The following is a 15,525-nucleotide window of genomic DNA, read 5'->3' as shown; positions in this document are numbered from 1 at the left end:
AACACATTGTAAAGTTATTCTAAGTGGAGATATACGCAAGTTAAAGTGAACCATATGTCTTAAGAAATTATTTACTTTATGACATTATTAAAATAAATTGCTATTTCCTTACTGTCTGTTTAGCATATTTGTAACATCAGGTCCAATGATGGTGATAGCCTTGCTTTTGTCTCTGTCTCCATTGTGCAAAGCTCTCAGTCTCATAGGTATGTACCAATCTGACTTTTTGCCAGCTGGTTTCTTAAGTGAAGGACTGTTTGGAACCAGCAATCCCTCAATTGGCCAGTCAAAATCCTTTAAATAAAATAGCAAAATATTAATTGAGTTTAATACATGTAATTGAGTTTAATCCAGCAAGAATTTTGTTATTTTGGTTTTTATATTGTTACACAAACCATTTAAATGTTTTTAAAGTTAACCTTAGTAAAGTTCATTGATGGCTGAGGTATAAGAACCTCATAGATGGAAAGACAGACAAAATTAAATATTTCCAAAAGCACTTATGCAGCTATGGAGTTCTGGCTTCTCAATCTTGGAAGGGAAAAAATGACAAAATCCTCAGAGTTCTCAGTGGAACAAAGAAAGGGAGAAAGAATGCTGGAGTCTGTCAATAGTCTGAATCAGATGCCCTTTATCAGTATATAATAAACCTCAGACATGAATGACCAAAGCTTCTCTGTAGTTTGGGAAGGTGGGATTGTGTTAAAGTAGGATTTTTTATTATTTTTCCACCGTATAGAACACATCTTAATAACTATGGTCCTGATCTTGTAAACACGTATGAAAGTAACTTTCTTACTGTGAGTAGTCCCATTAGGTTGTAATATTTAAATTAAGCACATATGAAAGTCTCTTCAGCATCAGGGCCTATACTATTTCATGGAAAACCTCCATGTGATTGCACAGTATCCTTGTAACAACTACAACAATCACTTCAATGAGAAAGTATTATTAGGAAAATGTCTAAGAATAAGTGTTTTCCCCCTTTATTAATCACACTGTCTCCTTTTGATCTTCACTTCCTCTCCCCCTCTCACATTATTTTGTTCCTACTTTTCCTCTTTCATCTCCTGGATATGCTGCCCAGCTACCTAGTTCCCTCTTCCCCTGGATATTCCTTTCAATTTCCATTATTGACACCTGATTTCTCTCTGATGGGCAGCTCCTGACTGATTGTTGGTGCTCAGGAGTGCCATACTTGAGAGATTCTGCCAAAGGGCAGGTTGCTAAGTTGTCTCTCCTCTTTGTTTCCAGTTACTTCTTGGGGCATCCAGACTTTTTTTCCCCCAATTAAGAGCCTAGACACCTGAGGAAGCAGAGCTATAAAAAACAAGCAAGAGGAACCAGCATGTGATCTGTCTGATATCTGCAGTTCTCCAGTGGCCACAGACTACAATTTGAGCGCAGCATGCACCTCAAGGTGGGGAGGAAGAGGGAGGCCTTTTCTGGACTAGCAGTATCAGCTGAGTTGGTGGGGTTCAATAAGTCATTGATCCTTGTGCAGCTGAGGTGTGGAGGTTATATAAACCCTGCCCCTTCAACCTGACCTCCCACTCATGCTTCATTAGCAGTTGCAAAGAGTTGGCAGAGAAGCCTGCCATGGTTACATGGCTATGCAGGGCTGGGGGTCCCAAGAGATTCCATCTGAGATCACCCCAGGATTATAATAGAGGGCAACAGTGGCAGGCAGCAGCAGGACTCCGAGATCATGCTGTTGAATTAATTACCGGAGGAAGGAGGAGGTCCAGAAGGTCCCAAACAGGTCAAGAGTTGACAAAGGGCCAGTGTTATCTGGATTAATTTGAGATTAGGGCCACCAAATGAGGACTTTGGAGATGATACAATGAAAGAGCAACAAAGAGTCAATCGTTACAGGAACATAAGTACAGTGCATCAAGTTAATGTTGCTAGACCATACTTAGCTGCTGGAATGCCATATTTTTAGTACTTGATCTCACAATTTAATGCTGCATTCTCTATTTTTTGGCATTTCATTTCCTACCTAATTTATTTTTTTTAAGGAAAAGATATATCCCTTCCCAGGCCATATCCTGCTGGGCGTTACTGAACTAGGAATTGGTACTATATATAGTTCACCAGTTCCACTAGATATATATATATTGAACTGTTTTAATACAGTAGAAATACTGCCTTTCATTAAGAACAGATGCCTCATCTTTAATTTTTTGATTGGTAAATACTGTGAATATTGTAGATTTAAAAAAAAATAAAAATCTGTTTGAAATCTAATAAAGTTCTGAATAGTTTAGTCTATAAATACCTTCCCCTGTCTTCAAAGTTCCCTTTGCTAGTCTAGGATTTAAATCCTGATTTTCATATATTTATAATAGAGGGGATGGAATCTTCAACTTTTGCTTTGTCAATATTAATACACTTGTACCAAATTCATGAGAGTCACTGGTGGCTAACAGCACTCTGCAGCCTGACAGATAATGTTCACTTAGAGGAACGGACAACTTTCATTTTAATTCCTGATGAAGTTTATTTTTCATCAACAAAAAACAATCTGCTATGTCTAGGTCCAGTATGGCTGAATACTGTTTCATTTAGGGTCCAGTTCTACCACACTAAGTCATTCTAAGTAGTTCCTTACTCCATAACTAGACACATTGATTTACGTGTTACAGGTGGCAGAACTGGGCCTTTGTTTGTTTTTCAAAACAACCAACCAAACAAAAAATGCTGCTATCATTTAAAATAACTGAATACCAATAAAACCAGCTAAAGTTTAAAAAAATTGAAAGTACATACACCTCTATCCCAATATAATGCTGTCCTCGGGAGCCAAAAAAATCTTACTGTGTTATAGGTGAAACCGCGTTATATTGAACTTGCTTTGATCCGCTGGAGTACGCAGCCCTGCCCTCCCGGAACGCTGCTTCACCGCGTTATATCCGAATTCGTGTTATATCGGGTCGCATTATATCAGGGTAGAGGTGTACTACAGATCTGAAGTATGACCTAAGGAATAATCTCTAGGAGAAAAATTCAGCCTTGTGCAATGTCCCTTTTACTGCCAGCCACTGTTTGACTCAAAGGTGAGTATTGCTACAATCAATCATGAAAATATAAAAGCCAAAAGAAAAAATAAAGTAAATATTACCTTTTCTATGAAAAGCTAAACATTGAATTGCACATTGCCATGGATGTGTGTTCTATTAAAGTATTGGTGTTTCAGAATTAAAGACTGGTAGAACAAATCTTAAAGTTCCATTCAGTTTGCAATAATTTATTACAACAACAGACATTTTTTGCACTAGCACCAGCATCTGTTTTCATTTATTCTTTTCCAAAAGGTGAAATTTGCATGGCGTGCTTGGCCAGTATATCACATCTGTTCAGCTTCAGTGGATATTTAGCAAACTAAACAAACTACTCCATATGTTGTAATTTATTGAATGCATTAAATTACCTCATTAAGTTCTCCATTTGGAAGGATAGGCCACATGTATGTCAGCTTATTCCACAGCAGATTCTCCACTTTGGAATGTTTCCACTGACCTGGTTTAGTTGTCCCTTCATGCTTTATAGCCCATCTGAAAAAAAATGAAGTTGAATCTCTTTTTTTAGAATTACATTTCCAAATGTGAATAATTCTTGAGCAGTTTAATTACAACTTTCTCTCCAGAGGTGGTGCAGAGCAAAATCCTGGATATGGTTTGCGCATCCAACCTCTTCAGATGGGTGAGCTAACACCTTGGAGCAGAAACCTCCTGAACCTGGAGGTTTGAAATCCACCTCTCAATCTGAACTTCCCCAAATCTTGGAACATTCAGATTTGACCCATGCCAGAGACAGATTTTTGAGCTTTGCAACTGGGCCACGATCCTGCAATTGACTGTGTACAGTTGCATTCAGTTGCAGGATCAATGCCTGGAATTCTCATGTGAGTTTTGATCCTTCTCTTTGAATAGTTCCTTGAGAATACATAACGTTAAGAGTGATGGAATGCACACCATGTTAGCCATTAAAGCAGTTTTCATACTGTGCCTAGTTACATACCACATTGAAGTAAACGATAAGTAGCTATGAGTTGTAAGGTTAAAATGCCATTAACGACTATCTACATGCATCAGAATGTAATGTAATTACGGTGCTCATATAAAAAGAGAAAAAATCAAAGCATAATCCTTTATAAATATACAAATATAGGCCCCAGTATAGAAAGGGCTTAAGCACCTGCTTATCAACAAATGTGCTTAAGTCTCACCAATTTGACTTATGAATATACTTAAATTTAAGAATACACTTCAATAACTCTCTGAATAGAGATGCTCTCCTGAATTTCAGCCATAATATCCAATATATTGTCCAACATCTTAACATAAAACTTCCTTTGGTTTACTTGCATTCCAGATTCCAGGTTTATTAAAATGATGGAAGATTTTGATTTATAATCTTGATTATTCATTCTGAACAGAATCCGTAGAATAGAAACGAAGTATATATATTTTTTTCTTAGTAATTTGTATTTTGTATGGGGAGGTAGCTGCCAGGGTCAGTAAGAAGTTTTCTTGCGTTTCATGAATTTCTGCAAGTCCTTACAGGTTGTGAATCCTCATTGTCTTCCTCTTCTTCTTTGTAACATAATGCGGATTTCCTAAAATCCCCTCTTTTATATTTCTGAATATCATAACATCTTCCAAAAAGAATATCGTTTATCTGTGATTTCCAGCACACAGACTCTACATTTCAAAAGGAGCTGTTAGAAAGAATTAGTGGAATAAACAGAATGGGAATCAGGCCCTCCTGTGGGTTTAACTGGGACTGCTGGTTAAAACCGAGGCCACTGAGATTAAAATGTACCCATGGATTACTTGCAAATGAAATGACAGAAAAATAATAAAAGCAATTTCAGCTAGTAAATTTCAAAGAACAACATAAGAGGATCATGTATACTTGTTACACAAGCGTACATAACCATCATATTTGATATTTTATCAAAGCTCCATGACAAAGATTGAAATGTGGCAATGCAGAGCAAATGTTCTATGGCAGGGTAGGCAACCTATGGCACGTGTGCCGAAGGTGGCACACAAGCTGATTTTCAGTAGCACTCACACTGCCCAGGTCCTGGCCACTGCTCTGGGGGGCTCTGCATTTTAATTTAATTTTAAATGAAGCTTCTTAAACATTTTGAAACCTTATTTACTTTACATACAACAGTAGTTTAGTTATATATTAAAGACTTATAGAAAGAGACCTTTTAAAAGGGTTAAAATGTATTACTGGCATGCGAAACCTTAAATTAGAGTGAATAAATGAAGACTCGGCACACCACTTCTGAAAGGTTACCAGACCCTGCAATAGAAGCAGCTGAAGCCCTTGTACAATTTCACTCCAAAAAATACTGGCTACATTTACATTTGTGCAGTGCTGGGAGTTACAGCTGTGTTCGTACAGCTGTGTAGGGACAGCGCTGCAGTGTGGCCACACTGACAGCTACCAGCGCTGCAGTGTGGCCACATTTGCAGCATTTGCAGCGCTGTTGGGAGTGGTGCATTGTGGGCAGCTATCCCACAGAGCACCTCGTCCCATTTTGGCGCTGTGGGTTGTGGGGAAGGGAACGGAAGGATGCGGGTCATTCTGCTTCCTGTCCCAACGCCCCGTGGTGCATCGCTACAGATCCCAGCAGTTTGGCACCATTGTGAGTCTGCAGCGCGATTTCTGTTAGAAATGGAGCCTGAGCTGCTGAGGACCTTGCTGATGAATGTTGCCAGCACATCACGTTTGGCAGTTGAGCTATTCCTTCAGCTCCAAAGTGACAGTGAGGAGTCATGTGATGATATTGATTTGCCTGACGTGCAAGACACTAAATTGCTTGTGGCAGTAACGGACGTGCTCAGCATTTGGGCTCGGGAAACAAGCACTGAGTGGTGGGATCACATCGTCCTGCAAGTCTGGGGTGATGAGCAGTGGCTGCAGAACTTTTGGATGAGAAAAGCCACTTTCATGGGACTGTGCGAGGAGCTCGCCCCCACCCTGCGGTGCAAGGACACGAGATTGAAAGCTGCCCTGCCAGTGGAAAAGCGGGTGGCTACTGCAATCTGGAAGATGGCAACTCCAGACAGCTACCGATCGGTCGCGAACCAGTTTGGAGTGGGAAAGTCGACTGTTGGAATAGTGTTGATGCAAGTTTGCAGAGCCATTAATCGCATCCTGCTAAGAAGAACCGTGACTCTGGGGAACGTGCAGGACATTGTGGATGGCTTTGCACAAATGGGTTTCCCTAACTGTGGAGGGGCGATAGATGGGACACATATTCCTATTCTGGCACCACCCCACCTGGCATCCGAGTACATTAATCGGAAGGGGGTATTTCTCTGTGGTTCTCCAAGTACTTGTGGATTACCGTGGGCGTTTCACTGACATTTACTCAGGATGGCCTGGAAAGGTGCATGATGCACGCATCTTTTGGAACAGTGGCCTGTTCAGGAAGCTGCAGGCCGGGACTTTTTTCCCAGACTGCAAGATCACAGTCGGGGATGTCGAAATGCCCATTGTGATCCTTGGAGACCCCACTTACCCCTTAATGCCATGGCTCATGAAACCGTATACAGGGAAGCTTGATAGGAGCAAGGACCGGTTCAACTACAGGCTGAGCCGGTGCAGAATGACTGTGGAGTGTGCTTTCAGCCATTTAAAGGGACGCTGGAGGTGTCTTTATGGGAAGCTAGATTTCGGGGAAAGCAGCATCCCCGCTGTTATATCCGCGTGCTGTACCCTCCATAATATTTGTGAAGGGAAGGGTGAAACATTCAGTGAGGAATGGACCTCCAAGGTTCAATGCCTAGAGGCTGAATTTGCACAGCCAGAGAGCAGGGCTACTAGAGATGCCCAGCACAGGGCTTCCAGGATTAGGAATGCCTTAAGGGAGCAATTTGAGACTGAAAGCCAGCAGTAATGTTTGGTGCCTTGCACGGGTGTGAAGTGCAGTGGTTACAATGATTTGCAGTGCCTGTTTTTCCCTTGGGGTACAATATTTTTCACTTTCTGCAATAATAAAAAATGTTTTAAAGGCCAAGAAATCATTTATTCAAAATACAGTACATAAAAGGGCAGGGGGTTTGGGTGCTGAACTGTACATTCAGAGGTTTGAATATGTCCTGCCTGGATTGCTGTGCAATGCCTGCTGCACTTCAGGATTAATATGCTGCATGGTGATGGGGGTTGAGTGCATAGGGTAAGGGTCGTAGTTCTCAGGGCTGGTAGGTGAACGTACAGGTGTTGGGGGCAGCTGGTGGTGGGAAGAACCAGGCTGCTGGAGAAAGAGGTTTTGAGCAAACACTGGGGCACAAGGGAGAGAGCTTTGGGGGTGGGGGAGTTGCACATACTGATCTGCCTGCATGGCTACGAGAGACTGCATACAGTCCGTTTGGTGCACCAGGAGGCTTATCAGCTGCTTTGTGCTTTTCTTGGTAGCCAATTCCTTTCTCCTGCTTTGTGTTTCCCTCCACTGATGCATTTTCTCTCTCCAGTTCTGCAGCCTCTTATTCTCTCCGGCATACTGATTCATAACTGCTTTCACCAAATCTTCTCTGCGTTTCCTTGGTTTACGCCTCAAGTTCTGTAGTTTTTCAGCAGGCTGTGATAGGGCCGGAGGATTCAAGGACACTTAAAAAAAACAGAAATAGAAACAATTAATACAGAGGCTGCATTGTTTATTATCACAGTGAAGGAGTTTGTAGACTATTTGTAGCATCATTTACACATAGCAAACATAGCACAGAGAGGCCACAGCAGCGAAGACATGGTGAGTAATGGGGTGAGTGTTTCTGCCGCAACTCACCTGGGAGGGGAGCTGCTTGAGTCAGGGCTCACTGGGGTTTCCATCCATTGGGGAAAGCAGAGAGCAGCTGGGGGGAAAGTGCACTGACCACCACCCCCACAATTGCCACAGCAGTTACTCCTCTGGGAAGGGGAGCTGCTTGAGTCAGGGCTCACTAGGGTTTCCATCCATTGGGGAAAGCAGAGAGCAGCTGGGGGGAAAGTGCACTGACCACCACCCCCACAATTGCCACAGCAGTTACTCCTCTGGGAAGGGGAGCTGCTTGAGTCAGGGCTCACTGGGGTTTCTGTGCATTGGGGAAAGCAGAGAGCAGCTGGGGGGGGGGACCTGCACTGAACACTATTCCTACATTTTCAACAGGATTTTCTACTGCCAGATATATCACTGCTGCGTGTTACCTGGGAAAAGAGGGAGGGTCTTCTACAGCAATGTGGATTCCACCCTGGTCCCTATGCAGCTTACCTGTGTGCAGCAATGGTCCCCCCACCCCTCGCGGCACAATGGCGCGGACGCGTTAGCCTGATTGGGACAAGGACCACAGTGGCTCTCTCTATAAACCTGCGCAAGCGCATTGCCCACGCCCTGGCTGAAACTTTTGAAGAGATTACCGAGGCCGGTTACCGAGACATGATAGACCAAATCAATGGGCTATTCCACATCTAGGCATGCATGCATGCAGCCATAACCCCCCCCTCCTCCTCCTCCTCTCCCAAAACATTTCCATCCTTAAAATAAAAGCTGCTTACCAGGAACCTGCTCCTCTGCTTCTTCTTCACCAACAAGTTCCAGCTGCTGCGACTGGCTAGCTTCCCCCTGGCTTGAGAAGAGCTCCTGGCTGCATGCCTCCTGGGACTCCGGGGTGTCTCCCTCCACCCCAGTAGCCTCACTCTCAGCTTCCTCTACACCCTCCCCCTCTTCTCCCTGCTCTGAACTCTCCATCGTGGTCCTCGGATTGGCAGTGGGGTCACACCCAAGTATGGCATCCAGCTCCTTGTAAAAATGGCAGGTCATGGGGGCAGCTCCTGAGCGGCAGTTTCCCTCACGGGCTTTGCAATAGGCACTCCACAGCTCCTTTACTTTAACCCTGCACTGCAAAGCGTCCCGTTCATGGCCCCTTTGCAGCATAGACTTTGATATCTGCCCATAGGTATCAAAATTTCTCCGGCTGGAGCGCAGCTGTGACTGCACAGCTTCCTCACCCCAAACACTGATGAGGTCCTGCAGCTCGCAAGTGTTCCATGCTGGGGCTCGTTTGGGGCGTGGAGGCATGGTCAGTGATTGATTGATTGATTGCACTCCACACCTGGCTGAGCAAACAGGAAGGGGATTTTTAAAATTCCCAGGGCATTTAAAGGGTGGGTCACCTGAGCCCAGGGCAGTGGAGTGCGAAACGATATGCAGAGTGGCTGAAAAGGTATGCTGGGATACCTCCTAATACCCTGGAGGCCAATAAAAGCGCTTTTGCTGGCCACACGATGACCAGCGCTGCATCACCAGCGCTGGAATCGTTACACCCCAAGCAGACCAGGTGTACAGCCAGCGCTGCAGCCAGGGAGTTTCAGCGCTGGCTGTGCTTTGCAAGTGTGGACACAGAGTGAGTTGCTGCGCTGTAACCCCATCACCAGCACTGCAACTCTCCAGTGTAGCCAAGCCCTGAATATTTGCAGACATGCTCTGCTTATTCCCATTTTGGTTTTCCAAAACTGAGAAATCTCGTAATTCCTGAATGCAGTTTTTTTCATATTTGGCTACCACTTGTAAGTCAGAGCAACTGGAAATAACAGAAAATTCACTCAGGAAATGGGTTTGGTTTTGGTTTCGGTTTCGTAAGAACCAACCAAGAATAGAGTGAACTTGTTCCATTATGTTTGCAAACACTATAGGAGAAGTGGATGCTGCAAAAATGTGTAGGGTCCCAGTTAATCAGTACACAAAAGCTGAACCTTTAAGAACTTACTTGTCTATTTCTAAGAAAAATTAAGAATGAGTAGAGAAGTGATCTTAGTTCAGTACCATACATACTCTCTGGAATCGATTCTCTACTCAAGGTATATACATCATTGCCATGGAGAAGGGTTTATACTGTGCATACAGTATATACAGCATATGAAAAAATTCAGTTGGTATAATATATACAGGGTCAGATCGCCATTGCCTTGCACCTTTTATAGTCATTAACATCAGTGTCAAGTGGCTGTAAAATGTCACCAACTCATAATAGTGGAGTTTCATACCCACTTGACACTGACGTTAATGACTACAGAAGGTGCAGGGCAACCGAGAAGCAGGCCCACCAAATTTTAGCATACAGCATATGAATTTAAGCGTGTATTATGCATATATAGAGACTTTGGATAGAAAATGTACACAATTTACTAAATATACTGTAGATGTTAGTGTGATGGATGTGGAGCTGCTCTGTAATAATTTGTGAATACTGTATTTTAACCTGGTTATTAGCATGTCTACTGTATTAAGATATTGTTTTAGGAGAGAGATAAGGTGGATGAGGGAATATCTTTTATTGGACCATCTTCTGTTAGTGAAAGAGACAAGCTTTTGACTACATAGAGTTCTTCAGGTCTAGGAAAGAAAACCAGTGTGTCATATTGGGAAAAGATTGTTAAGCATAAGATGTACCGCCTTGTAATGGACCATTCAAAAAGAAGTGGCCCATTAACATCTCTGTAGTCACAGAACAAAGGAGGGTTAGTGGGTTACAGATTGTAGTAAAGAGACATAAAACCAGTACCTCTACTGAGTCCATGATCTTCAGTGTCTAGCAAAGTTATGAATTTAAGTTCCTAAGCTCATCTTTGTGAAAGGTTCCTTTGAGGATGAAGACTGAGAGGTCAATATAGAGTGATCATTTTGTAAAAAGTGTTTGCCCACAGGTGACATGGTGTTTTTATCTTTTATCATTTTTATGTGTGAGCATAGTGATTGTCTATGTGAGCATAGTAATTTTATGCTGTAAAGAAGTGGTGTGGTCCCCCGCCGCCCCAGGGAGGGATGAGCCCGGCTAAACCCCTCTGTTGGGGTATTTAGTGCATTAGATGAGATACATCACATGTTGTGATAGGCATGTGAAAGAGCCCTGGATCTTAAAAGACGTGTTGTGGGGCTTATTGATCGCTGTAGCAGAGGAGATATCTCTGCAGGTTGTGCATCTGTTGTTCTGGCACAGTGTAGTGCCACATTGAGCTGGTGTGTGGGGAGCTTGCTTCTGACTCAGGAAGGTTGGGAGGCTCTTTGAAAGCCAAAAGAGGCGGTTTGGGAAAGATTTTTTTCAGGATGTGGTCCCCATCAAATATAGGTTGTAACTGTTTAATGATATCCTGTACAGGTTTCAATGTAGGGTGGTAGGTGACAACTAGGGTGGTACTGTCAGTGGGGGCTTTTTTTCTGTACAGCAGCAGGTTCTCTTGGGGTATTTGGGTGGCCTATTCCGTGATGTGATCCACTTCTCTGGTGGAGTGTCCTTGTTTGGTGAAGGAGGTTTTAAGTGTGTTAAAGTATGTATTTTGGACTTTCCATATTCTGTGGTATCTGAGTGCCTGTCTGTAGATAACAGATTTCTTGGTGTGTGGGGTGGTTACTGGATCTGTGAAGGTAAGTGTGGTGATCCATGGAGTTCTTGTATATAGTTGTCTGCTCCATAGTTGAAGCTGATCATGGTGTCAAGGAAGTTGATGCTAATGTGGGAGCATTCTACACAGAGTTTGATAGATGGGTAGTGGTTGTTGAAGTTGTGGCAGAAATCTATGAGGGAGTTTAGTTCATTTGTCCAGAGAATGAAAATATCTTTGATGTATGTCAGCTATATCATTGGTTTTATGGTGCATTTTTCCTGAAATCCTTCCCAAAATTTAATAGCAGTTTGTAAGGAAAATTTTACAGGAACAAGAAGGGGAAAGAGGTGCAGCTAGTCCTGTAATTGTGTCAGTTAAGCAGTACACTAATGCATGTGTGTTATAGTGATAACCTAGAGCCAGGGCCAGATTATGCCAGACAGGGTTCCGGCACTTTTGCCAGATGGAGGATGCCATTTGTTCTCAACACAGTCCTCGACACAGAGGACTCCACACAGAATTACCTCACACGTACCATGTGTGAAAGGTCATGCTGGCACAGGCATTCCTATGCTCAGAGGGTGGGGATGGGCTGTTCTGATAGTATCAGAAATGACAGGGGTCCGGGACACTTCGTAAGATGCCAAAGGGACTCCTGGGGAAAAATGCTTGGGAACCACTGTAAAAAAACATTAAAAATTGAATTCTAAAAATGCTCAAAGTATGCCTTTTAAAAATATAGACATTTACAACATAAATTTTTCTTCTTCTCTTGGCTCATTGAACCTATCTCTTATAACACACAGAGTACAGGGCCAAATTCTGCTACACTTGTTTATGCTAAATAGTCCCTCATTCTGCAAGCTGTCCCACTGAAATTGATGAGGATATTTTTGGGGTAAGGTAGTACTCAGTGTAAGTAAGGCTGGCAGAATCTGGCCCAGAATTATGTTACTCCTGGGGAAATTAAAAATTCTGCACACAATATTTTTAATTTTTTGAAAGTTTAGGCCAAAATATCTTACAACTTGGCTCTCCCTGTTCGTGTGACCTTTCCTTTACACTTTTTTAGTGATTTTCCACTAAATTAAATTAAATTAAAAATTCTGCACAAAATATTTTAAAATTCTGAAAAATTCTGTAAATTTTATATGTTAATAAATAAATGTGGCTCCAGTATGGCCGTGGGGAGTATACGCCATTGGCTGCATTGAAGTGGGAGATCACTCTGAAGCCTCTACCTTCCCCGGTACGGGGACTCAGCAGTGAGGCTGCACTTGACCCTGACACAGTACAAGGGCTGCACCTTCACCAAAAACACCCCAGAGCCCTGCCCCTCTGCACAAGTTGCACCAGGTGTGCTGGGTAGGCTCAGCCCAGCAGGATCCAAGTGTGGAGGGGCTTAGTGTGGGGGGATCGAGGAGTGGGGGAAGAGGTTTCCGTGTGGGGCAATCTGGGTATGGGCAGGTCAGTGGGAGATCTGGATGCATAGGGGCTCATTGAGGGGTTCTGGGTGCAGGGGAAATGGGACTCTGCAGGGGATCCAAGTGAAAGTGGTTGGGACCTAGCCATGGGGCTCTGGGGGTGGGGAGATGGGGCTCGGTCAGGGGGTCTGGGTGTGGGGACTTGATGGAGTGAGGGTCCAGGTGCAGCTGGTGGGGCATCAGTGGGGTGGAGGTCTGGGGGTGGGGGGCTGATTAGAGGGATCCAGGTGTAGGAGGGGGTAGGGCTTCTCAACATGAGGGTTTGATAGGCCGGCTTAACGGGGGAGCCCCAGCTGCTGCTGAGGGGATGCTGCATACCGGGCTACCACTTCTCCCTGAGATTCCCCTACCCTCTTTTATTCTTCCTCCCCAACCCTCCCTCCCTCACTTCCACATTCCCCTCCCCTGCCCTATTCCACCCCCTTCCTTCCTCACTTCCTCTTCCCCCTCATCTTCCTTCTCTCATTCTCACCTCTTACCCAGCCCCACCACGGGCACTCACTGTTGCACAAAAAACAGGAAGGCTCCCAGCACACAGACGGGAAACACGACTGGCACTAGGACCCAGGAGGTGGCGTTCAGCTGCAGAGTCAGGGCAGCCCAGACGCAGCCTCCTTCAGCTGGGCAGCTCTACACTTGCAGAAATGGGGTGGGGGAGGCAGTGGCACGTAACCCCATGTGCACCCCCCATGCCTCACCACTATTTGGAGGGGGAAAATCCCCCCCCGAAAATGTGCCTGTGGTCGTCCCCCTGACCAATACCCCCCGCGCAGCTTCCCTTTGCTTCCCTGCCATTTTCTATAGGGAAGCACAGGAATTCTGCGGGGGGGACGGGGCGGGGTCCTGCGGGTGCGCAGTCATGCAGAATCCCCTCAGGAGTAATATTATGTGAAAAGATCTGTGAATAAACCTACCAACACAGATAAAAGTGGATTTGTGGAAAATGACAGATTTGATGGGTTTTCCTCATTATTATTATTATATCATCTTTTCTACCAGGAAGGAAGATGGTTTTACACATAAAACTACTATTGTGCCCACCAAAAAAACAACACAATGTTTAGGCTTTCTAAGCCCTTCAGTACTTTAGTTTGACAAAACAATGGAGACTGCTGGGAGATATACCTCAATGCACTACAAATCCATTCAAGGGTGTCCAACAGTCAATAAGACTCCACAAGATGCCTGACTAATCCTCAAAGGGGGACAAGGTAAAAACTGAGGATGATTGTCAGTGTGGTGCATAGGGGCAGCAGTTTGCCTTCATGCTATTACACATAGGATTAGGGCCAAACTAATGCCAATTAAGTTGTGAGCACAGGACTAAAGTGGGACAAATAATGCATAGGACTTAGTGCATGCTTTCTGCACAGGAGTAAATTTCATCTTGAGAGAATTTTCTCCTAGACAGGCCTGCCAGGATTGTCTCAAATAGTTTTTCTGCTAGGTGGGGGAGTTACTGAGGGCAAGACTGAATTTTCACATTTTTTTAAAAACCTGAATTCAAGTGCAAAGAATTTGCTAAATGAAATCAGAGAATTTAGTAGAATCCTGCATGTCAAGTATTTTCTTGTTTGAAAACCTTTGCAGTAGAAACTCCACAGGATGGAATTTCAGACTAATTTCTTAGGACTAGCCTGTGCACTGCCACTGGGGCTTCCCCTGGCACACAGCAGTGCCTATAAAGTACTACAAAGCCATTAATATTTTTATTTTGTGGATTTAAGAATTATCCTTATTTTTTTTTAATGTACAGCTTTATTTTCACTCTATTCCTAATAGTGCTGGAAATAGAGAAGAAAGAAATATGTCACTGACATACTCTTGAGGCCAAGGCTCTTTTGGATTCAATAGCATATCCATGGGTCTATGATGAATCTGCCAGGTTTTGTATATTATTGTTAATGAACATTCACAGCATTCACCAAAAGGTCTTTGCAGAAACTGCTATTAGGCTGCCAAATTTCAGCACAGTGTGAATTTTTATAGCCAAGTTATAAACCCCTGAAAATTGTGATTTTACACATGAAAAGCTGACAGATCCTCAACTGCAGTGGCATTAATGGATGCAACTGTAATGACTGTATATGTGCATAAAATAAATTATATCTTTACAGCCTTTCACATGTTTGTAGTATCACTTATCACTGAGGGATTTGAAAGTCATATAATTCCCCGAAAACACCACTAGGTGGAGGCAGTGATTCATAAAATGCCTCCTGACAGACAATTTTCTAGATGCTGCACTGCAGTTACTTCCAGTTAACATAATTTAATATCCCTGTTCAGTGTATTACTGATGCAATTGTGTGGGTTATTTTTTCAGTAGATGCCTCACAGAAAGTAAAATAAAACTATTCATGCGTTCAATAACTAGCAAATCTCTCGCTCGCTCTCTCCCTCCAGCACAGACACAGAGCTCAAAGCAAGTTTAAAGACAAAGTATCAGAAGTTTAACCCCAGACTTGATATATGTGTTAAGAATATTAATTACGGAAAAAAGAGAAGACAAGGCACATCACTTACACTTTCATTTGAAGCTATGAGACAGCCTGATCTATGTTTTTAAATCTTCAGTTGTTGACGTTTTACTACTTTGCTAGCAAAATTATACCCAATCTTTTTTCCAAACCAGATTTGCCTTATCTGTTCATTTATT

The 15,525-nt window shown here is 43.4% G+C and overlaps 1 protein-coding gene across 10 annotated transcripts in view; it reads right to left on the bottom strand.

Annotated features, from left to right (window-relative positions):
• DCDC1 (doublecortin domain containing 1) overlaps positions 1-15,525 on the bottom strand; it is a 414,877-nt gene that overhangs the window by 73,621 nt on the left and 325,731 nt on the right. For all 10 annotated transcript variants that reach the window (XR_007774648.1, XR_007774649.1, XM_050954983.1 and 7 more), the window contains 2 exons: positions 3,434-3,557; positions 113-294 (listed from right to left, as the gene is read on the bottom strand). Coding sequence is in view for 8 of the 10 variants with exons in the window: in XM_050954983.1 (XP_050810940.1) it covers positions 113-294; positions 3,434-3,557 (306 nt within the window). In the remaining 2 variants the exon portion in view is untranslated. The remainder of the gene's footprint in view (positions 1-112; positions 295-3,433; positions 3,558-15,525) is intronic.

The sequence above is a fragment of the Gopherus flavomarginatus genome, chromosome 5 (genome assembly GCF_025201925.1).
Source record: "Gopherus flavomarginatus isolate rGopFla2 chromosome 5, rGopFla2.mat.asm, whole genome shotgun sequence".
Taxonomy (NCBI): domain Eukaryota; kingdom Metazoa; phylum Chordata; order Testudines; family Testudinidae; genus Gopherus; species Gopherus flavomarginatus.
The sequence above is the reverse complement of the archived record's forward strand: the minus strand, read 5'-3'. Positions and strand labels throughout refer to the sequence as shown.